The sequence below is a fragment of the Sapajus apella genome, unplaced genomic scaffold (assembly GCF_009761245.1).
Source record: "Sapajus apella isolate SASKATOON/1434 unplaced genomic scaffold, GSC_monkey_1.0 scaffold38, whole genome shotgun sequence".
Taxonomy (NCBI): Eukaryota; Metazoa; Chordata; class Mammalia; order Primates; family Cebidae; genus Sapajus; species Sapajus apella.
Window position 1 is genome coordinate 9,452,942 of NW_022436978.1, and position 24,847 is coordinate 9,477,788.

At 35.3% G+C, this 24,847-nt stretch overlaps 1 protein-coding gene across 3 annotated transcripts in view; it reads left to right on the forward strand.

Annotated features, from left to right (window-relative positions):
• The window catches only part of FGF12 (fibroblast growth factor 12), a 581,066-nt gene that overhangs the window by 372,790 nt on the left and 183,429 nt on the right, over window positions 1-24,847 (forward strand). For all 3 annotated transcript variants that reach the window (XM_032298541.1, XM_032298540.1, XM_032298539.1), the window contains one exon: window positions 20,930-21,033. In XM_032298541.1, coding sequence (XP_032154432.1) covers window positions 20,930-21,033 — 104 coding nt within the window. The remainder of the gene's footprint in view (window positions 1-20,929; window positions 21,034-24,847) is intronic.

The following is a 24,847-nucleotide window of genomic DNA, read 5'->3' on the forward strand; positions in this document are numbered from 1 at the left end:
GTTGGAACACTAGAACAAAAAAAGACAATGGCAGTTTGGAGGGTATTAATAGGAATATTTTACATAAAATTAAAAAGCTAATTATTTTGTTTCCTGAGTTACCATAGAACAAGAGGTCAAAAAATGCTAGGGAGGAAACAATGACGATATTATAACCAAATGTATTGTTCTCTTTACCTCTGAACAATAAAATATTGAGAGCTATTTGACTATGGAATGGGCTGCCTGACAAGTTAGTACAATGGTGAGACTGGAGATACTCAAGCAGATGCCCTTGTGGCACTTGAGGCAAAGGGAGGGGTTTATAAGAAAACCCCCTTGGTGCGGGAGGAGGAAGCAAAGTGGTGGTGGTGGGGTTATGGTTTCAGACCTCAGTGACTATTAAGGTCTCCTTTAGTCCTGATGTTCTTTTAAAAATTATTTTAAATAGATAAGTGCATGGTACAAAATTGCAAAGGCACAAAAGGGCGTGTAGTTGAGAAATAGCAAAACAGTCTCTGAGAGCCAGAAGGTGGCTTGGCACTCCCAAGAAGACTTGGTCTCCTTCTGTTGTAGACAACATCGCAACATTTGAAATTAGACAAAGCCACTGAGACATGATGGGTCAAGATAAAAGCAAACTTTGTAATCATGTCTGACCACAGACAAAAACAAAAATGTTTCCTAAACTACAAAATGACCAAATATGTCTCTGTCCTAGATTATATGAGTGGCTGCTGCTTCTTTACCAAACACAGCTTTAACCTTGCTCTGTTCTTCTTGCCTTCTAGAAAAGAATTACTAAGATAGTAGCCATAGAATTACACCCACATCCTTAGCGCATCCAATCTGGGGCAGATCCACATTTCTTTGAGCCCTCCTTAAAACCACTTGACACACACCCAAATCTTATAAATCTTTCCTTACGTTCTTTTGCTAAGACACCCCAGTTCTGCTCTGATGTGTATTTTTCCTCCTTGCTAAGAGTTGTTAAAACAAACTTTGTTCAACCATGGGTGTGTTTCTGATATTCATTAGAAGTCGTTGACACAGTCCAAAACAATTTTCTCTCACACCCCTTCATTGCCACCTGGTCACATTCTTGGTATTTTCCTGATACAGTCTGTGCACTTATCAACATGTACAATATCTATCCATCCATCCTTCTGTCTATATCCATCTACTATATTGATCTATCTATTCAGCACCTTCTTTTAACTTAAAATGTGTATCTGCAAGATTTTTCCATATTAATACATATTTAAATCGATAATTTAGATACCTAATTTCCTATAGGTATTTTGCTAATACAAACAATGCTATAAAGAATATCCTCCTATATAAGTCATTTTTCATATATATAAATATAGGATTGTTACTTAGAAGCAGAATTGCTGGGCCAATGGTATGTGCCTTCTTCAGTTTGAAAGATATTACCTAATGGTTCTCCCTTATGCAAATTTACTCTAAGGCTGTCTGTTTCCTTATCATCTAGTCAACAAAACGTATTAGCACACTTTTGGTTCTAGCTAGTTGCAGTGGTTGATACCTGTAATCCCAGCACTTTGGGAGGCAGAGGTGGGCAGTTCGCCTGACAGTCGGGAGTTCTAGACCAGCCATGGCCAACATGGTGAAACCCTGTCTCTACTAAAAATACAAAAATTAGCTGGCTATGTTGGCACATGCCTGTAATCCCAGCTACTCAGGAGGCTGAGGCATAAGAATTGCTTAAACCAGGGAGGTGGAGGTTGCAGTGAGCAGAGATTGTACCACTGTACTCCAGCCTGGGTGACAGAGTGATACCCTGTCTAAAACAAAACAAAACAAAACAAAACTTGATCCTTTGTTACCTTAACATATAAATTTTAATTTCTTTTTTTAAATTATGAGTTAGATTAAACACTTAATTGAGGGTGATCTGTACTTCCTTTCCTATGAACTGTCTGCCTATATCTGATTCTATGAAATGTCCTTTTTTATTTTTAAAAAATCTGTATTTAAAAAATCAGTTCTTTGTTGAGATTTACCTTTTTTTTTGTTTTACTAATTCTGTTGCCTTTGTTTTTTCTTTTTTTTTTTTTTGCCATGCTTTATTCTTTTTTTGTTTTATTTAAATATGCTTTCCTGCCCTCAGCATTTCTTTCCCATTTAAAAAGGCTGTATTTATCCAAAATTATTAAAAAACAGTCTTCTGTGTTTTGTTTTAGTAATGTATTCTTTCTTTTTTTATATTTGATATTTAGTTAATCTGAAATTTACTTCTTAAGATTCTCTCAGTCTAGACTTCTAATACTTTATGTTCTTATCAATTATGAGTACAGTTTCTTTAGATTTTATGAATGTGTTAAATTCACCATGAGTTTTGGATCAACACACATTTCAAAATGATCTGTGTCTGATTTTCAGAAAACCAATTGGAAATGTAAAAGCTTAGTTATTCAGTTGTGTTTTCTATACAATACCAAACATATGATGTTTTAATACCACCAGTCACAAGTATATAGACACAGCCAAAGTCAGCAGAAGCTTTTATTGCTAAACTATGAACAGAAGTATGATCCAAATGGTTAGTTGGGAGAAGTTATGAATGAAATCTTGTATTTCTTCTTATAACAGCATTCAGGTACTACAAAATATTATATAAATGTTCTAAATTTGCTAGAAATGTGTTTTCGTTGACTGTGTTTTAATTTTAGAGATAGTGCCTCCAAATAATATTTGTGGAAAATTTGACCAAACACTAATTATTTTCTTTCTTTTTATTTATTTATTTTTTTAATTGCATTTTAGGTTTTGGGGTACATGTGAAGAACATGCAAGATTGTTGCATAGGTACACACGTGGCAGTGTGATTTGCTGCCTTCCTCCCCATCACCTATATCTGGCATTTCTCCCCATGCTATCTCTCCCCAACTCCCCACCCCCCACTGTCCCTCCCCTATTTGCCCCCTTACTCCCTTACATAAACACGTAATAGGATAACTTCCCCAGATTTTTTAGCCTCAATTCCTCACTTTCTTCTTGACATTATGTATATTTTTGATCATAAGACTTCTGTTCCCATGTATCTTTCTGGTCAGTAAAGCAAAACATGAGTCATTTGAAATTATATTCTTTTCTATTTGCGTTATGACTTTTTATGGGCATATTTCTAGATAGAATACATAGTAGTTAAGAATCTTATTGGAGCTACTTAACCAAGTGTATTCCTAGAAAGAGCTGAGGACTGAGGTTGTCTTTGATCTGTTTTTGGCTCTATGTGATGACTGGTGCTTTGGCTTTGAGCAAGTAATATAAACTTTCTTTGATTTATACAAATTTGGATAGCACAAAATTGCAGGAGCCAAGAATCACTAAGCTTTTGATAGTCTTTTATTTAATTCTGATATAGAAGTAAAAGTATACTCAGAAAAACTGATTGACAGCTTCCATTTCCCTAAATACCCTTTGTTCTGAAAGGTATGTTACCAGCAGGAAGGAAATCATCAGTTTGCAAATCCCTGTGTGATATTCTCAGGGTGTGTTTAAAGATCTAGAGTTGCACACATAAATGGTAGAACCAGAATTTGAGTCCAGGTGATCTGACTTGAGATTTTTTGCCTTTGGATTCGTTATTTAACCCCCCTCAGTCTTAAATTTCTCAGTTGTTAAATCACAATAATAATATTTAGATCACAGGACTGTTGTGTAGATTAAATGGGTTGATTCCTGAAAAGTGCTTTAAGCAGTAACTTGAGCATAGTAATTCTTAATAAATGTCATCTGCTGTCATTATTTTAATCAATAGGGATGAAAGACCCCTTGTTTGCAAGGAGCTCATCCACAGTGACCATTTTAACAGAAACAATTCTTAGCAGTGGCAGCTAGTGTTAAATGGAAAAATTTGAAGGTGTTTACACTGGTGGGTAGTGAAGTGTAAGTCAGTAATCACATAAAATGTCTAGTTCCTAGACCAGCAGCATCTCCATATCTGAGAACTTGTTAGAAATACACATTTTCCAGCATCACTCCAGACGTGCTGAATCAGAAACTGTGAGGTTGGGGCCCAGAAATCTGTGTTTTGACAAGCCATCCAGATTATTTGGATGCACTGCAGCAAGTACAACTGGCATCTTTCCTCTGCCCCCAGGATTTGAAGTGCTCACATTTGCTAATGAAGATGGAATCTCTGTTCTGAGACTGCGAAGCCTATTTCTATGGGGATCTGACTCCTAATTTAATAGGGAAAGTAGAGGTCTGTAGGCACTGAAATTCAAACTTTCTATTACCTTAAACATGTGTGAAATCTGTTACATTTTGATTTATTACCTGAAGAGAGCCAAGGCTCAATTCTGGACAGATACATGATTGAACAGAAGTTTGGAGAATTACAAAAAAGAAAAAATATATATGTAGTGATATAGGTCAGCCTGTATCACAGAGTTAGATATGTTGGAGCTTTTACATGTATAAATTTCTTTCACTTGCAATGTCTTTGCCAGTTTATCCACCTGGCAAGCCACTCTCACCCTTCAGAACCCTCCTCAACTCTTGCTTCTTTTGTCCATGTGAGGTCGTCTTTAGCCATCTTGTCTCAACTGCTGCCCCTATATAAAACCCCATACTCACTCACTTTACTGTATTTGAGGCTTATGCATATGTTTATAGCTGCACAAGTAGCATTATACTGCAATTCTTTATCTGCTTTTGTGTTTTCCCTATTAGAGTATGACTTCCTTATTTGCCCTTCTGCCTAGCTGAACAATGGAGATTTTCCAAAATCCCAAGAGCTGCAAATGTGTTACATTTAGCTGGCAAGCTTGGGGAGCGGGGAATAATTGTATTTAAGAAATAGATCCATCTACTTTTCTCCCACATTTTTTTCCTGCCTGCCTAGGCCCTGAAGATTTTTATGTTTGAGATACCTGTGGCTTTCACTCAATGTTTGTTAAATCAAAATAACAACACAACTTTAAAGGAACAGCTTAAATCCCTTAAATATCACCAATTGTAAGACAAAGTGGCTTGGGCTGTGAGTCAGACAGCCTGGTTTCCAGTCCAGGTTCTTTCTCTAAATAGCTGAGTGAACTTATTTAAGTCCTACAAACTTTCTGTCCCTTGGTTTACTGCCCCCCCACCCCCACCATTTCTTCTCTGAGGAATGAACCCTTTGTTTTCTACTCTGTTAAATGACGTGTTTAGAAAAGATAATAACCAATATCTCTGATAGATCTGAAATTTTGCAAGCGTTCCTTGGTTTGTGCCCCCACCCCCCATTTCTCCTCTGAGGAATGAATTCTTTGTTTTCTACTCCATAAAACGAGATGTTTAGAAAATGTAATAACCAGTATCTCCGATAGATCTGAAATTTTGCAAGCCTACAAGTTGACAATGATTTTTGTTTTCACCTTCAAAAAATGGGAAACTTTTTATTTTAAACACATTACAAAGGAGGGCAAAATTGTAAGAGCAAATAGTATAGTAGTTTTTCCACTGAATTGGAAAATAGTGGTGAATTCACCTCTACTTCTAATGTGTATGTATACAGATTTCAAGCACTTCTCAATACCCCTATTGGCACTCTCTAGTCCAGGCTACTCTCCTCTTTCTGTGGACTTTTGCAATAGCTCTCTAACTGGTCTTTTTACTTAAGGCTTTCCCCCTTCAGCCTATTTTCCACGCAGAACTCAGAGTGACCCAGTTAAAAGATAAAATGAAATAAACTCACTTCTTTGCTCAGTCCCTTTCATCAGGTATTATTCGGAGTAAAAGTCAATGACCTTTTTCCTACGACCAATAACATTTTATATAATCTCACCCATTGCTTCCTTACTTCGTCCCTCCTGTTATCTCTCTTCTTTCTTTCCACTGGCCTTCTTGCTGTTCCTCAAACACACCAACCATGTGCCTTCCTGAAGGCATTGGGACCAACTATCCCCCTCTTTCTGGAATGTTCTTTCAAATATCTAAACAGTGTAATCCCTCATAGTCCTTATACCTCACTAAAAAAGAAGCCTTCCAGCCTGGCCAATATGGTGAAACCCCATCTCTACTAAAAATAGAAAAATTAGCTGGGCGTGGTGGAGATTGTGCCACTGCACTCCAGCCTGGGTGACAGAGCGAGATGCTGTCTCAAAAGAAAAGGAAGCATTTTCTCAAAAATATCTTTTTCTGAATAATCTATATACACTTCAGTCCCTATCCTCAATATTTCAGTCTCCTTTGGCTACTTGAATTTTGTCTTCTTCTTTACCCTTCTTCTTTAAGGGTTCTTGGTAGAACCCTTACCACTATCTAATGTACCTGTTTTATTACATCTTCTTACTACTAAAATATTACTTATATATACCACACAGTTTTTTCATTCTATCTTATACTTGCTTTTGTTATTTCTTCCACTAATTATGCCATCCTCTAAAAGCCTTTTGTCTTTGAAACCTATTTCTGATTTAACTGTACATTCTGCTGTTTTCTCTGAACAAACTGCACATCCTTTATAATTTAATGCTGTTCCATCGGTATGTATTTATTGGGTATATGACTGGCTGACTTCTTTTTAGTTATGAACTACTTAAGGACATTGATTATACCTACTTTATCTCAGTGTTGGCCTGAGTTCACCGGTAATAGCAATAGTATAATTATTATACCATTGAATTGGAAAGACTTAATAAGAACGTAATCTTCATGGGGGCAATGAGCTTTGTCTGCATTTTGCACTGTTATGTCTCCAGCACCTACAAGAATACCTGGCACATATTAGGTATTCCATATTTGTTGAACAAATGAGTGAAAGTCAATTCACAGATCAATGCCATCAAAAATGAATATGACTTCGTGTGACAATGCCCAGCTTGAAAAATTAATGCTAATTGGATCATGCTTGCATTTTGTTTTGAGAATGACATATAATTTAAGAGAATTCAAGGGTTGAGTAAAGAAGTCATTGTCTATTATGTAAATAAGAAGACAATTGAGTATGCTTAGTCTAGAAAAGTGAATTCTATAGCAATAGTAGTAAAAGAAGATGTTTTCACAGTGTTACATATATTCTCAAAGTGTTAACATGAATATATATTCATGGTGATAATTATAGAGACATCATTTTCTGAAAATATATAAATGGTATATTTGCCAGTAAGAGAGAGAGTCATTGCTTTTATTATTCAACCATGGGCAGCAGTGTAAATTTAAACATATGTTTCAGGAAAAAAGAAAATATACACTCAGGTGTTTCAAGAATAAGAAACTAAAAACAGAGGGTTTCTTGAAGTAGTGCAAAAGGGTATTAAAGTTTTGATGAGTGAGAATTAGATATCATTTTAAAATTTCTAAAATCATTACCTTACTTTGAGGCTCTAAAATGAGAGCTTATTTGCCCCATGTAGAGTAAGTAGAATTTAATTCTACTATACCATATCCTGTGCTCTGTCTTCAACATAAGTTATTGATTGCAAGGGCGTATAGATTTGTCCGTATTCTTGGTGAATTACAGTGGAGTTTCTTATATGTCCCTGGTTTGATTAAGCACTATTTTTAGCCACTGACTAAATAAGGTATAAATTATAAATGAATGCTCATATAGGTTAGCATTTTTCAGGGCATACTACCATGAAGCATAAAGAAGAACTACATATTTGGAATGGAGGATTTGGAAAATAAAATGATCATGTATGTAACAAGCAGTATTTCTTAATCATTGACTTGGGGACATCAGATAATAATAACTAATGTTTACCGAATACTTTCTAACTGGTTAGTACAGGTCTGAAAATTTTTGAAATTGTACTCAGTTCTTATAATAACCCTACAAAAGGTACTATAATAATTTCTATTTTGAAGATGAGTAAACTGAGGCACAGGAAGGTTAAATCATTAGTTCATGGCTACACAGATATTAAATAATAAACCCAGGATTTGAATTCAGCAACTTTAGTTCCAATGTTAGTACCTTCATCTAGTTTACACTGTATCTTGAATTTATGTTTCTTGGTTAATATTTCTCAGTGGATAATAAACAATCTCTTAAATCATACCTCTGCATTCTTCAGACAACACTTTTAAGAGACATTAAGAAGGGAACATGGTTTAGTTCTAAAATATTACTGTGGTTTACTTTAGACAGGCTACACAGTGAACTTGCAAGGATTTTTCTTCAGTGTTTGATGTATTTAAAATGTAAGTTAAAATATTTTTTAGAGATAGTAAACCATTGTACATTAATTTTAAAAATCTTAAATAACCTGGTTGCATATTTCATATATATGATAGGATGTGTGTGTTTGTATGGGAATATATATTTTCATGTATTATTCAACAGCCTAGATAAACTGGTACTGAACAGACATCCAGCCAAGATCTAGTGAGGTTGCACTTAGTACATCTATTTCCCTTGATATTGAGTCCAAATGTAGAACATATACCTATGTCAAACTATGTACAGCACTATTAAGCCTACTCCATAGTATTATAATCGAATTTTTAAAAATATCCTAAAGAGAATTCCTTGCTCCTTGATACTTAGGTATAAGCAGAAAACATTACTGTTACTGTTTCTATAGTATATACTAGGGATCATTTCCCATACTTGAGGAAGCAGAACAGTGTTAGGAATAGCCCATAGGATTTTAGGGACAGACAATCATGGATATTAATAAGGGTATCTCCACTTATAAGTGGATAAACTTGGGCAGTTAGTTTAACACTTTAAAACCAGAGTTTCTCATCTGGAAAATGGGAATAATATGTAGGAGATTTAAGTTAATAATATCAAAATGTACCATTATGCTAGGAGATGCCTTGGAAAGTCTCAGCAGGAGAGATCAATGCTAACTGAAGAGTGATCAAGAGCAATTTCGGAAAAAATGAAGGACTTGAGGAGAGCTTTGACAAATTGGGTAGGAAGCCATTTTTGAGCCACCTCTGTAGTTTTAGCACTCTTTTAGGCCCTAGACCAACCTTCTTTTCTTTGGGAGAATTTATCAAAGTCTAACTTAGATAAGATTAACCTCCAGTGCACTTGAAGTTTCCCTCTGAAGGAGTTGGAATGTACAGTTACATATGGTCTCTTCACAGTCTTTGACACTACTGATGATCTGAGCAGAAAAGTTCTACTGAGATGCAAAGGAAGACAGCAGCCTCCCTTCATAGATCCAAGTTCTCTAGAACAACGGCTCTGAAATCATTTTTTTTTTTTTTGAATCAGTGTGTCTGGAGTGGGGCCCACACTTTGAGAACCAAGTACACAGCACTTCTCAAACTTTAAATGCATTGTAATTGTGTTAAAATGCAAATTTTGATTCATTAATTCTTGGATACAGCCTGAGTTTCTGCCTTTCCAACAAGCTCCAGATGATGAAGATGCTTTTCATACTTTGAGCAGCAACGTTTGGTTCATTGACTGGTAACATTTGGGAAGAATCAGTATCGCCTGTGAGCTTGCTAGAACTATGCCAGGCTATTGAATATTAAATTGTTTTTCAACAATGAAACATATTGGAATAATCTGAGGAGTTAAGTACTTGTCTTCAATTCCAGGGATTTTTATTTAATTATTAGGAGTGTGATCTGGACATCAGAATTTTTAAACCTTTCAGAAGGTTGTAATATGCAGCAAAGTCTGTGAACCATTAAGCTAAATTATCTCTAGAGAGTTGTTTAGTTTTTCTTCAATTTTTAAAGTTTGCATTCCAAATTTACATTATTATAACTTTGAGCCAAAGTTATACAATAAGATATTGATTTTAAAGTAAAGTACAAATCATTGCTGTTCTTTTATGGAATATTTCATGCTACTTTATTATAAAGGGAGGCCCTCAAGTAGGAGATGACCAACCAATGGCTCAAGTGCCCCTTCCTGCGTCCACAGCAGACATCATTAAATTCTCACAACAATCATTGTGACCTGGCTTCATATGTCCCCTTAAGACATTGTTTCAAGCAGCTACAACCAAATGATTGGGTTTTTACGTATGCCTGCCATATGCATGCTTTATTTTCATTAATGCCAACACATTGAAGGCCAACTGCATTCTAGTTACTGGGTTAAATGAATCTGTTATAATTCCTGCCTTCCAGCTGTTCCCAGAGCATAAGAGGTTTTACATTTTAATGTAAAATAAAGCAATGCACAGTGTCACAGGTACTACCGAGTGATTAGAAGAATTGCCAGATTTCAGGGGTCTAACAGATCCTCAGAAGCCATGGTGATCAACAAAGGTTGGTTTAAAATCAATTCTTGAAGAATAGGAACAAAATAAATAGGATGAGGACAGCTGCATTTCAGGTAAGGAGGCACAAAATCAGGAAGTGGAGAAAGCTCCTGTCATGTTGGGGAAAAATTAACCCACCAGTTTGTATGAAGCATAGAAATTATTTGGAAGTGTCATGGGGCCATATTTTAGAGTACCTTAACTGACGCTTAGGGGAGTTTCAGCTTTATATTGTAGAAAATGGGGAACAAATGAAAGTTGTTGAACAATGAGTGAAATGCGGTTACTTTAGAAAAATTTTCTAACCGGAGATTATAGTAGACATGAGTGGAATGAGAGATTTTGAAGCAGAGAATAGTGAGGAAAAATCTCATTTTATTTTTCAAGTCCTTTTTTATCCCTTCACTTCTAAAAACCAATCTTTCCACATTATGTTAATTTCTAGAGATCACTTAATATTTTTGGAATGAGGCAGTCATATTTTCTTATTTAGGGATTAATGATAACAAAGTGCAAAGCTTTGCTTGAGCATATCTAAATCAACTCAAACAAGTTTGCTTGTATTGCGTGTGTGTAATTTTATCTAAGAAAAACTAAAGATTTTGTACCTTCTGAATAGCCAAGTTCTACTTGGCTAAATAATTCCTGGTAAGGTTTTCACATTTTCTTATTATAGTCTATTTTTTCCCACTTTCCTCACAACTACTTGAATTGTGATCATTAGAATTTTATTTCATATCTTAAGAGCAACAATATTTTATAGTTTTATGGCCACCAGAACCTAGGTTCACATTTTAGCTTTTTCACTAGCTGACTTTATAACCTTGGGAAAACAACATCTTTGAGCCTCAGTTCCCTGGTCTGTAAAGCCAGATGCATAGTACACATGTGGTTACTTTGATCTATTTTAGACTTTAAGTACCATGATGGCAGGTACCACTTCTGTCTTTCTGCCACTCTATTACAAGTGCCTGGCACAATGTCTGGAATATATGTGATGAATTAATGCATAAACCTATAGGCCATAGTACTGATTTTGGCAACATAGTGTTGGATGAAAGATTTATAGAAGACGCAAATCTAAAAGTTTCAAAACATGCAAAGATTTCTTGGAGGATGTTTTTGCCCATGGATTTTATGGACCATCACCTGTGGTGTTCACTGAATTCTTCAGATGGGCTTTGAGACAAGTCTGTCTAAGATAAATGGCAGCAGAGAATGAGTAATGACAGGCATTTGCTTTCATTATCGATAGTGATATGCCTCATTTTTCATCTTAATGGAAAAAGAATCACGTTGAATTGACTTGTTAATTATGCAAATTTTTGAATATCTTTGAAGTGTCATAGGAAAGGTTGTGTAGTGTCATCAGGATTAAAAGCCAATGGCAGGGCTTCTACCAGAGCTAAGGCAAACATTTCTATTATCTTTTATCAAAGAAAGAGATCATAAAGCTGCTCATTTTTATTATGCTGAAAACTCACAGCGTATGCTGCCAGCCAATGCTTAGAAGAAAAATTTTAGTCTGAAGTCCCAAACCACCAGTCAGCTCTGTAAGTCAATAAATTCAGTGGGAAAATATCTTAGTCAGTTGGACTATTTGGTGAGTTGTTTATAAAGCGGGGCATCATATTTAAAACAGTGAATCAACATAGCTCAAAGTATGTTGATGTTTACATTTTTAGCAATGTTTTAACTACATAGCTGTTTTTGCTTACAAGATCTTCCATGTAAGATAAAAATACATGCTTTTTTTTCTCCCATAACTTTTTAAAAAGTTTACGTTGAAATATGGAATAATGATCACCCAGCCATGTTCCTCCTAATATGAAAACTCCAGATTTGGAGATATAAAAACAACGACAGCAAAACCACTAACAACACTGATAGTCATGCTTTGTATCTTTTATGGTTTAAAAAGTGGTTTGTTTTTATTACCTCATTGATCTTCATAACTATCCAGTGAAGCATTCAGAGCCTAGAAATGCTCAAAGTGGTTAAATCATTTATGCCTAGTGTTCCATTATTGGAACGCTAAGCATGTGGGAGTTATTTATATCCTCCTGCTCAAGGTCATCGCCATAGTCTGCAAAAATTCAAACAATTGCAACCTCATTAAGCTACTTGGAGTCACTAAGACCACAAAGCTGTTAAATTTTAGAACTAGGTGTCATGAACGAAAGCGACGACCTCTACGTAGCTTACATTTAGTCCTCACCGAGTCTTGTTTCCTTGACTTAAAAGCTAAAAGAATAGGGCAGGTTACATTTTTCCTTTAATTTCTGTAAGAAGTGCTGTTTTAGAGGACTACCAAAAATTGTTGCAGCTTTATTTTGAAATGCAATGTGAATGTAAAACAAAAACATATTTCATACTTGAAGAATTCCTAGTTTTCAGGGAAACTCAGACAAACATGTAAATATGAATAATCACTGTGATAAGTGCTGTGTATGGAATGCTGTGGAATTAGAGTAAGGGAATGGAAAATTAATTTGCCTGGGTGAACATTCCATTGTACCATAATTTATATAACCATTTTTGTATTGGACGATTTAAGAGCTCAGACCATGTCCTACTTTGCTGGATATTCAATAATAGCATTTTCCTACTGAGAACGGAGAGAGTGAATAATTGACTTAAGTAAATTATAAATCACAGAAATAAATATTAATTTCATAACTAAGGAAGAACCAATTGAGTGGCCTGCAAATATTGTAAATATTATAATTATAGATATTATTGTGAGAGACTATAGGATTTATTACAGGAGAAAATAACCTGGTAGTAACTTAAGATTTTGTAGGATATGATCTTATTCACACTCTAATAAAATATCTTGGTTGAGAACATTTTGAGATGTGGGAAATGATATTGAATTTTCAAGAAAATCTAACATTGAAAATGCACCGATTATAAACACAAATATCCCCATTCTGTCCAGTATGTTCCACTTGGGTTATTAATGGGTCATAGAATGAGTCTTTTTTATTGGCCATTTGACAAAATAGACCTAGAATTTATTTTATTTTATTTTATTTTATTTTATTTTATTTTATTTTGAGATGGAGCCTCACCCAGGCTGGAGTGCAATGATGTGATCTCTGCTCACTGCAACTTCTGCATCCTGGGTTCAAGTGATTCTCCTGCCTCAGCCTCCCATGCAGCCAGACTGCAGGCACACACCACCACACCCAGCTAATTTTTGTATTTTTAGTAGAGACAGGGTTTCAACATGTTGGTCAGGCTGGTCTCGAACTCCTGGCCTCCTGATCTGTCCGCTTCGGCCTCCCAAAGTCCCGCGATTACAGGCATGAGCCACTGCGCCTGTCCTAGACCTAAAATTTCTAAATACAACTTTACTTTTTTATACCTTTCTTCATTACAAGCAATAACAAGTCTGTCCTCAGAAGTTACTTGGAAAGATACTGGATTTACATGTTCCAAATACAATTTGTAATGAGGTTTTTTTCTCCCTTCTCTCCTTCCTTCCTCCCTGTCTCCCTCTCTTCCTCTTCTCGTTTGCAACTTCTTTGGTTGTCGCATGGTTTTCTTAAGCGTTTTGGATTGATTGTTACCTTTTTCTTACTAAAATAATATGGTGTGGATAATATACAGGTAGAAATTAAGCTGAGTAGAATATAGCACTTTTACAAAATACATGTTTTGGTCCAATATCATTGGACAGGATGTTTATTTTTAATTTTGTTGAGACAGTTTTGCTCTGTTACCCAGGCGGGAGTGGAGTGGTGAAATCACGACTTCTGCAGCCTCGGCTTTCCAGGTTTTGGCTATCCTCTGACCTCAGCCTCCCAAGTAGCTGGGACCACAGGCACGCACACCACACTTGACTAGTTTTTTATTTTTGCAGAGATGGAGTCTCCCTGTGTTGCCCAGGCTAGTCTCAAACTTCTGGGCTCAGGTGATCCTCTTGCCTCAGCCTCCCAAAATGCTGAGATTACAGGCATGAGCCATTATACCTTGCCAACAAGATGTTTAATATCTCAATTGTAACACATTCCCCCAACTCTTTCCTACCTCTTAGTTCCCCCCAACCTTCCATCACTCTACACACATACATACTTTTACCCTCTCCAGGCGCATGCATCCCATGGATCTGCCATGTCAGACTTTGTAGCATGTAGGTTTTTTGGCTTTCCTTTTAGAGTCCATATTTGAATATAATCTACGTGTAACACATATTATCTTCAATTTTTTCTTACATAATTATAAAAATATGTTCTGGAAAATTTACAGATAAACATGCATAAGGAGAAACTACCCTGATCCATGTATTTATTCAGCAAATATTGAATAATTGCTTCTAAAATCATGATATCATTTCTAGTCATTGGGGATTATAATAAAAGTTTCTGGTACCTTCAACTTGCCTTAAAATAGTGGAAGCCTCAGAAAGATTCACAGATAAAGGTCTGTTCACTATTGATCACACCTGTTACGTTCAGCACTCTTTTGTTTTTAGCCTAAGCAATACATTTGGCATATAGTAAGAGCTCAACAAATTTTTATGGTAAGAATAAATGACTGCTAAGTCAGGTTTTTACAAGTGCTGTATGCAAGTTCAACTTACTAAGGCCAAGGTCCTATCCCAAAGGTTAGGATAGTACTTTTCATTTTCTCAATTTTTTTCACTTTGTACCCCTCAAAGAAGTTAGGACTTTTATATACTATTAAATGAAGCTATTTTAAGTAGTCAAATACTGAGTTAATAATAAAATGACATTTTACATATCAAAGTGCCTAGTGGGAAGTCTGAAAAAAAGCAGACATACATTGACTATTATCTCTAGTTTTTCTTTAGTCATTTGCTACTTTCTCTGATCTTCTCCTTCCACTTAAATTTCAACCTGAAGATGACTTAGGTTTTGTAGGTCCTAAAGCTTATCTTATGTGGGATACTCCCTTGAAAAAAATAAATAGAATGAAATATAAATTATATGCAAAGTTGAATATTTAAGGTGAGAAAATAAATCACAAAAGTTTAAATTTTGAAAAGCTGGGAACTATCAAAGGTGATTAAAAAAAGAAAACTAAAATAGTTTAATTACTTGCCTGATAGCATAAGTATATAAATTTCCTTTATATAATTATGGATATATAATTTTTGAATGTCATTTCAAATGACAACAATTTTATAATATATTTCTTATAGACATAAATATAAAGATAATTCAATCTTTCCTGTAGCATGATTAATCAAAGTGATCCTTTAATATTTGATATAACTTGGAAATGTTTATTTTAGGTTCATAGCTCATAATTATCTGATGATGCATGACGTTGAGTATCTTTTCATATACCTGTTGGCCATTTATATGTTGTTCTAGAGAAATGTCTATTCAAGCCGTATGTTCATTTTTTAATTAGTTTATTTGTTTTGTTTTGTTTTTCCGATTGAGTCATAGGAATTTCTTATCACTCTGGATGTTGAACCCCTACCAGATGTACAATTTGCAAATATTTTCTCCCATTCCATAGGTTGCTTTTTCACTCTGCTAATTATTTGCTTTGCTTTGCAGAAGCTTTTTTGTTTGATGTGATTCTACTTGTCTGTTTTTTGCTTTCCTTTGCCTGTGCTTTTCGTGTCATATCTAAGAAATCAATCATTGCCAAGGCCAATGTCGACTTTTTCCCCTATGTTTTTTTTTTTTTTTTTTTTCCCCTGGGGATTTTGCAGTTTTAGGTCTCATATTTAATTATTTAATCCATTTTGAGTGAATTTTGTGTATGGTATAAGATAAGGGCGCAATTTCATTCGTTCATATGTGAATACCCAGTTTTCTCAACACCATTTGTTGAAGAGGCTATACTTTTCCTTCATTACCTTTTTCCCATACCTTTTTTCTGTGAGGTTTTATGATTGAGCTTGGTTTATGGGAGCCAAAAGTACCAACTCCATTATTTCATTTTTCAAAATGTAAGAGTCAACTTAGAGCAAGATACCCCCTTTTGGAAAGGACAAGTTTAAGAAGATCTCTGAATGTCAGATTAAATAGTTGGACTCTGTATGGCATATAATTGTAGTATTTAGCACGTTTTTACTGGGATTGTTAATATACACAGAATATATACTACCCTGCATATTCTCTCTCTGTCTCTCTCTCTTCCTTTCCTCACATTATACAAGTGTAGTTTTGATGTGTGTTTCGTTTTGGAGAGCTTACAATCTTGTTGTGATTGGGAGAGGAAACAGATTTTTTAGAGGAATAAAACTATAAATTGTGATAAATATAGTCTGGATCCAGGAATAGGGCAGCTAAGAAGTGAAAGAAAGCACTTGGCATTTGGTGTGTCATTTCAAGCATGTCAGGGATTTCAGCGTGAAGATACAGGGAGAGTGACATTCCAAGGAGAGGGAACTAAGTTAGCAAAAAGTTGGAGTTTAGAAGGCAGGAGGAGGAAGATCAAATTACTAGAAGCACTCAATATTGGAGTGAAAGTGCCAGGTATCAGAAATGTATGTTGTAGATGTAACCTTAAATATCAGACTGAGATGCTTTAAGTTTTTAATTTCATTTTTACCTTAAAAAGAATTTTCATTCTAACAAGAAAACCTAAATTCCTGGAAATAAATGTGTTTTCTCATAACCCATATAGTAACATTTATTTAATAAAGCTATGTACATGGAACTGGGCTAGACATTACAGCAACTACCCTCAAGAGTCTTGCATTGTAGGGATGGAGACAGAGATATAAACAAAGAACTCTAAAACCATGTTCTAAATACCTTTACAGAAGTATGCACAAGAAATAAGCCATCTGGAAAAGGGAAGTATTATTTCTGAAGGGTTTTGGGCAAGACTCATGGGGGAGTTCATTCAACAAGGTAGGCCTTAAATGATGAAAAGAGTTGGCCAAATTTAGAAGTGGGAAGATAGGCTTTCCAAAAAGAGACAGAGGACAAAAGAGGACAAACTCCAGCCTAGTTAAAGATCGAGGGGGAACTTAGGAAATGGCAAAAAGCTCTGTGAAGCCAGTTACAGCAGATGGAAGGGGTGACAGGTGATAAGCTGGAAATGTGGGTTGGAGCCAGGTTGTAAAGGACACTGGAGACAGGGAGGAATCACTGCAGGTTGTAAGCAGGAAAATGGCATAAGAGGATGCAAGGAACTTAAAGAGTGGGTGGAGTCAAGCAGCCCAGTTAACTGCTAGTTAGGGCAGTGGCATTGAGAAGCAGGGAAAGAAGTAGTGAAGGGCTCCTGTGAGCTGGAGCCAGAGTATGCTACTCTGAAGATAATTAGTAGATAAGGGTAAGTCATTTGCCACCTTTTGGGATTTTAGGAGGCAGATGAAGACATTTCCAGAGAAATCGTGTTTAGCTTTTACCCATAAAGTCTCATTTCAAATCATTTACTGATTTTTAAAAATGGGCTTGGTAAGTCTCCCAAAGGACATCAGCTAAAAGCCATTATCATCTTGTGGTTCGTATAAAACTTTCAAACAGGTTTCTTGTTTTCGTCCCTGCCTAGCATTAGCAGTTTTCTCCCATTCTTCACGTAGGAAAAACTTTATAGTTGCTTTTCCTTCGATGGTCAGCTACATAAACCCGTGTTCTTAGCATTTATCCTGGGAATTCTTTTCTCCTTCTCACAATAATTGTCACTGAACTTAGTGTTTTCCCGTATCTGCTTTTATTTAAAATGTATAAGTACCTTGCATCTAGTTCGTATCTTGCATATTAATTCTGCTTTCATTAGCATCTCTCTCAGTTAGGATTAGGGTTGGCTCTGCATTGCACAGACTAAAGTAACAAGGACTTATTTTCTCACATAAAAGCCAGACCTGGGTAATTGAATATTGGACTTGTGCCACTATTCCACAAAGCTCTCAGGGACCCAGTTCCTTCCAGCTCACCTATCAACACCCACTGGGGAGTAGTCCTTGTTTTTATGGTTTGAAATGATGCAGCTACCATATCCCCATTCAAACAACAATAGGAAAGGTTGAAAAGGGGGCAAAGGCCACCTCTAAGTTGTCTTCAAGGAAGGATTCCTCAGGTTTATAATGATGTGATGACTTACCTCTCATTGGCCATAGGAACGACATCTGGTTGCAGGCTATGTAAGATGTAGCTGAATAATCTATTTATTTGTAAGAAAGCAAGAAGGGATATTAGAGGAAATCAAAAGAACAAAAAGATGAAATGTGATGTTTTAGACAGGTAACCACATTAGAGAGCCTGAAAAACCTTTGTTTAGATGCATTTTCCCCTGGGTTAACTCTAAATCTTTTTGTACTTCTAAAAATTAAGGTAATCATTCTGCCCTAAATTCTTCATATTGTCTATGGTTGAGGATCCAATACAATTAATAAATATATTGGCACTTTGAAAATTAATGTAGGCACAAATATAAAGTATTATATTTTAAAGCACCAAGGCAAGCTGCTGAATATAAACTAAAAAATGTTACTGAGGTAATATGTTGGTTTTTACCACAGCCTTATGGTAACTTTATCTGACAAGCAGAAGAATTAGGTATTCATGAAAAATAGCTCATAGAGAGAACACCTCTCTGTTTATGAATTACTTTCAGAAACGTGACAATGCATTTGGTTCTATCAACTTTGTACAGTAAGGATTATCATGGGCGTTTTACAGACAGGAAAACTAAGGCAGAGAGGTTAAGTGAATAGCTCAAAGCCATGTAACTGAGTGGAGGTTTTAGAAACTATGTGTCTGCAAATCTCATACTCATAATCTGTGTTGCTGTTCTAGTTTTTATATGTCACACATCTTGTTGCCCATTTGGTAAAGTCTAGATCTCTAAGATTAGAGTGACAGACTCTCAGTTATCTATCCTTATTTTATTTACGTGGCTCTTTCTCATTCCCCTCCAATATAAACCAAATCCCCCAGTCTGCCAGTCCCTTTCTGCTTACACACATTACTCTGCAAAACCACCTAACTTCCTGCCTCACTAAAACGTTTTCTGTTCTTGGCTTTCTCAACTTCTGCCTCCTTTTTAAGTGTCAACTCAGGTTCCATTTTCTGTGTAAGGCATTCCATGAATACTTCAGGCCACACAGATCTTCCATTTTCCTGAACTTCTGTAACATAGAGAATATATATAGAATGCATATATTACATTTAATTATAGAAGTAAATTATACACTGTATCATATTATTCCATATGTCTTAGCTTTTTCTCCCCAACTAGACCTTATCTAGTTCTTGTATTTCTTAAGTTATTTCAGTAACACAAGGACACTGGTAAGAATATAGCAAGAACTAAAACTAGTTCACATCTAAATTGAGCCAACAATTAATCTATAAGAAACTACTTATAGTTTCCTATCTAGTCTAATTTTCATGACAAATGTGGAAATGGGTTCAAAGAAGCAAAAAGACTGATCCAGTGTCAACAGCTAAGAATGGAATCCTGCTCTACTAAACTTGTGGCTAAGGCTTTATCTTCTACAGCTCTCAATTCAACATTTGACTGAAAGACAAATACTGTGAGTGTGTGTCTCTGCATGTACATGTGTTTAGCTTACTATTGTATGTTGAGAGAAGCCCAGAAAAATAGAGGCATCCCTAAATAATGGTATCCCTTGGGTTAATTTATGTATATCCTGTATTAAAAACTAAGAAGACAAGACCCGATAGAAATTTTATCAATAGAAAAGGTGGATATGTTCTTCTAATTAAGTCAGGATACTAAAGTGAACTGCAGAGATACTTTCTTACGCATATGGTCATGAGATATTTAATTCATATCCATGTTGCCATCCACAGAGCCTAACTTTATGATCGCTTTTCTTCCATATGCAATGTAAATTTGTTTCAGGGTGGGGCAATGTTTTCTGCTTATGCTCATTTTGTAATCTCAGAAGTAACTGAAATAGTGCCAAGGATACAAATATGTTCATAGAAATATATTGTTGGAAGAAAAATAGAAAGTTCTCTTAGGTATCATTTTTTTCTGATCTATGAATTCCTTCTTCAAGTGGATATATAGACTGTTGAGTCTTTTGAATGATGAGTAACTCAAGTATGTAAAGACTGCAAGCGTATTTCCATTTCGTCTTAGGATATTGAATTACTTCCATCAAATAAACTGTTAATGGTTTTGAATATGTATATGTATATATATTTTCCACCTGGATATCAAATATATCCATTATAGCTTAAGCTATCAGTCATCTACCCATCTGTTTATCTCCCTTTATTTGCATGTAAAAAATTGACATATCAAGAGAAAAGTTTTGTCGAATGTTATCACCAATAGGTCAGCAATTTTTGCGTTCTTCTTCTGTGTTCAATACAATATTCAGAACCCACAAGGAAAAGACTAAAAACAAGAAGCTTTGGCCTGTTTTAAAGATAATATTTTATCATTTCTTATGACTACAGATATGTCTTCTACTTTTGAGAATTTTTTGTTTCATATTATCTGTTTGTTAGAAAAAAAATATCTTACACTGTTCGAGTATGTGTTCCTTTTAAGGATCAGGGATCCTGGAATCTCAGATCAGTTGAGCCTTTAGAGACCTTCTAATCCAACCCATTTACTACAGAGTTTATATAACTTACCTGAAGTTACATAGGTAATTAATGCTGGTGTAGGGTCAAGAAGTCAATTCTCCTCATTTTTAGACCTCTCTTTATTTCTTTTTCTCTCCTTTTTTCTACCAATTTCAATTAATAGGTTTTAATTCTCCAAAGAATTATTATAAGAAAAACAATTGTTTATTCAAAAAGTGAGCGATCTTTTCCTCCCTTCTTTTTTTCCCCCTCTAGCTCTCTTCAATCTAATTCCTGTGGGCCTGCGTGTGGTGGCCATCCAAGGAGTGAAGGCCAGCCTCTATGTGGCCATGAATGGTGAAGGCTATCTCTACAGTTCAGTAAGTACACTGTAATGTGTGTGTGTGTGTGTATTTGAGTGTATGTGTGTGAACTACCACTGAGAGGTAATGGAGTAACCATCATGTTGGCCTAGAAATTGGAAGTTGAAGTCGTTTTATATTTTGTGATCTCGTTTTTCAGGATTATTTTGAGGATTTTATAATTTATAGTGTTAAAGTCCATGTCTTGTTGAATTAGTATATTGCAGTTACACTTGATGCAATATCAATTCTTTGCCTCTAGCTTACATTTCGCAGAACATTCTCCTTTTTGAATTTTACCTTTCTGTTTAGTTCAAAGAGTAAGACATTTTTCTTTTCTCCTATTACTTTTCCTTCAAGCATAGAGGATGGCTTAGGAAGGAAAATTCTTCAATTTGTCTGGAAATAGTCTCTGTCCTTTTATGGAGAAAAAAAGCTTTCATAATAGATTGTTGCTTTGTTTGTATTTAGTAAGTCTGAGTTTTATCCAATATGTCATATTCTCAGAATAAGTTTAATTCAAAGGCAATATGAATTTATGGAATGAGCTCTGGATTATGAGCAAGGATATTTGGTTTTACTTGCATTTCATTTACTACCTTGATATCCCTTTGGGCAAATCATCTTCCCTAGTTGGCTTAATTTTACACCTTTCAATTGAGCACGTTGGACACCATGTTGTGTCATGTCTTTTTTCAAATCCCTAACTGACAAAATTAGGTAGCATCAGTGGCTACATTATCAACACTGACATATTTTAAAGTAACTAACACAATTCTGATGCTTGTCTCACTCTCAAGATAATAATTTATGCATTGAAAATGTGGCTGTACTGAATGGTGTGTCTGCGTGTGTGTATTTCTGCTTTGTAAGAGAGTTGGCTATTTGTAGTTCCTGAAAAAAATTCCTTGAAAATCATGATTACAGATTTCCACCCTTACTTTCTATGATCTCGGTAAATAGCACAAGGTTATTTTGGAAGTTCCCATATATCTGCTGGATTCTAAATTAGTTATTGACTAGTTTTCATTAGGCTCTTCGAATATTCAATTAAATCTCTGGCATGTTGGAGCTCAGAAATTGATACCATCAAATACGGTGTTTTTACATGCTGTACAGAAGCAGCAGCCTCAGAGTCTCTCTGAATTCTCTCTGCCTCCTGTGTCTCAATCCTGTCTCTCCCAAAGCACAGGATGAAGTTGTTCTCTGGAGTTCCCTTATCTGCCTAACGAACCTGCCAGAAAAGAAAACAGTTACCTCTGGTCTGTTCCCTGAGTTTTCATTAACTGAACTCATGTCACAGGAGGAAAGACTGAAGTCCATCAATGCACTTAGACAGCCTTTTGTCACAAACCATGGCCTACTCTGCACACTCAAAACACCTGGTCCAAGGTCATTACATGTTCTTTAAGTTCATTGAATTCACCCCCAAATCATTTGCTGTCTCCTAAAATCATCCACACCTCCTCGTCTCCCTTTCTTCTAAAAAGAAGGGTATGTACCCATGTGTACCACATTTTGCAAGGTTGGGTAATCACCCTGTGATTCTCCCCAGTGTATGTTAATACATTTGTGTTTCTTTTCTCCTGTTAATCAACCTTTTGTCTATCAATTTTCACTTAATCTACAGAGGATGAAGGTAAAATTTTCCATTGGCTCCAACAAGTACATTACACTTGCCTATTAGTAATACATGTGTCATTTGTATTAGGATTATTGAAGTTAATATTTTACTCCTGATAATATTCAAATCAAAATATACACTTATATGCTATATGCCTACCTATACATTTTTTCAACAGTTTCTGCTCAAAATGATACTTAAATACATTTTCAGTCAAAATAATGGGCTCTCTTAGAATGTCATAGCTCTAACAATTCTTAATGTCTAGTTATTGTGAGTCCATTGTAAATGTAAGAATTAAAATGGGAAAAAAAGGCAAGAATTTTTTTTTAATATTTCTAGTTAGTCTTACTTTAAAGATTTAATCAGTCATTAAGCAGCTAAATGTAAACTATACTATGTATATTTAAAAGGTCATAATTCAGGTTGTAATTCCACAGAAGCTATAAAGTTCAGTTCATTAGACTAGAGTTGATTCCCAGAGGTCCAGGAAGAAGAAAAACACAAAGTTTGGCAACAATATTGCAAGCAGGAGACAATTGTATAAGAGAAGGAGGCAGTTAGGAGGGATTGCTGTTTTGTGGTTTCATCCTCTGAAACTTTTCAAAGACGCATTCCTTCTGTCCTTCTTGCTTGGATATGAAGTTAAGAGGGGGTGGGATCTTGAGCCACAAGAGGGGGTTATAAGGTACTGTTTTGTAATGGAGCTGATCCCTTTGTAAAACCTATTGGAGTATCTAGATTTTCAATTCCTCTCTCCACTTGAGTAAAACTTGCCTCACACCTAGGATCACAATGCTTTCTGTTGGTGAGTCAAAAATCAGCTGTTAACTTTGGCTTTCCTGAGATGTTTCTGGTATGCATTAAGACTAGAATTTCTTTGAAAAAGCAATTTTCTGTGTCGTGGGCAACACTGTAACTGGGCAACCAGTAAGGGTCATAACTGCAGTTTATGAAGAGAGGAGAGGGCTGAAGCACACTAAGAGGATCTAGATAAGCTAACTTGGATCCAAAAGATTCACAAGCAGTATCATTTATCTAGTGTCATTTACCTGGCTTCTATTTATTTTTAAGGTAGGAATCAATTCCCTTGTTACATTTGATTTCTTTTTCTTCACCAGGAAGCAGGAGGAGGGAGTGGTAAAGATGGAGTGACTGTTAGGCAGCATAGAGGTATAGTTTTAAGAGCTGCTCTGAAATTTTGTATTTTCTTAGGTGAGTTTAATCCGTATATATTTGATGAGATTTTTGATGTATCTTGATACATTTTTACCATAGTAGTTTGCATTTTTTTAAATGTACTTTTGTTTCCGTTTTCTTTTAAAAAAATTCTATTGCTTTATTGATATACTTTTTTCTATTTTATTAAATCCTTCTGCAACTTTGTAAACTTAGGCCATATTTTTATTCCTTTAGTGGTTAGACTTAATTTTTAATTATACATAAATAACGACATACTTTGCTAAATATTTCTAGTGTTACTGTCTTCCTTTCCAACAGCTAATGGACGTTAGGATGTTTTCTTGCTAGTAAATACTGCAACCTTTCTGGCCGCCAATTTGATTATTTGCACTTTAAAATAAAGTCATATGCACAATTATTTTATTGCTAATCATTAAATTAACAAGTATTTTGAATAATTTCTATTCATAGAATTTTTGTCTGTGTGTGTATATATCAAATTTAGTCTCTGAGTTCACTTTTCTTCTAAACTAAATCTTTCATTGTTTTGCCTGTGAGGGCGTGTGAATGGTGAACTCACTTTTGATAGCCATGAAAATGTAGTCCTTTTACTTTCATTCTTGAATTGTAGTTCAGGTAGTTATAAAATTCTCAGTAGACCAATATTTTTCTCAGCATTTGGAGTATAATTTTACACTGGTTTCTGGTATCTACTGTTGACTATGAGAAGTTTGTTATCAGTTTAATATTTTAATAGTCATTTATGCATCCTCTTTGGAGACACGTCTGTTCAATTCCTTTTACTACTTTTTAATTGAGTTGTTCTGTGTTGCTGTTATTGAGTTGTAGTAGTTCTTTATAGATTATGGCTATTAAGCTCTTGCCAGAAAATATGATTTGCAAATATTTTCTCCCTTTCTATATGCTGCCTTCTCACTGTTAGTTGTTTCTGTTGATACCCAGAGTTTTTAAAGTTAGATGTAGTCCCATTTGTCTATTTTTGCTTTTGCTGCCTATTCGTTTGGT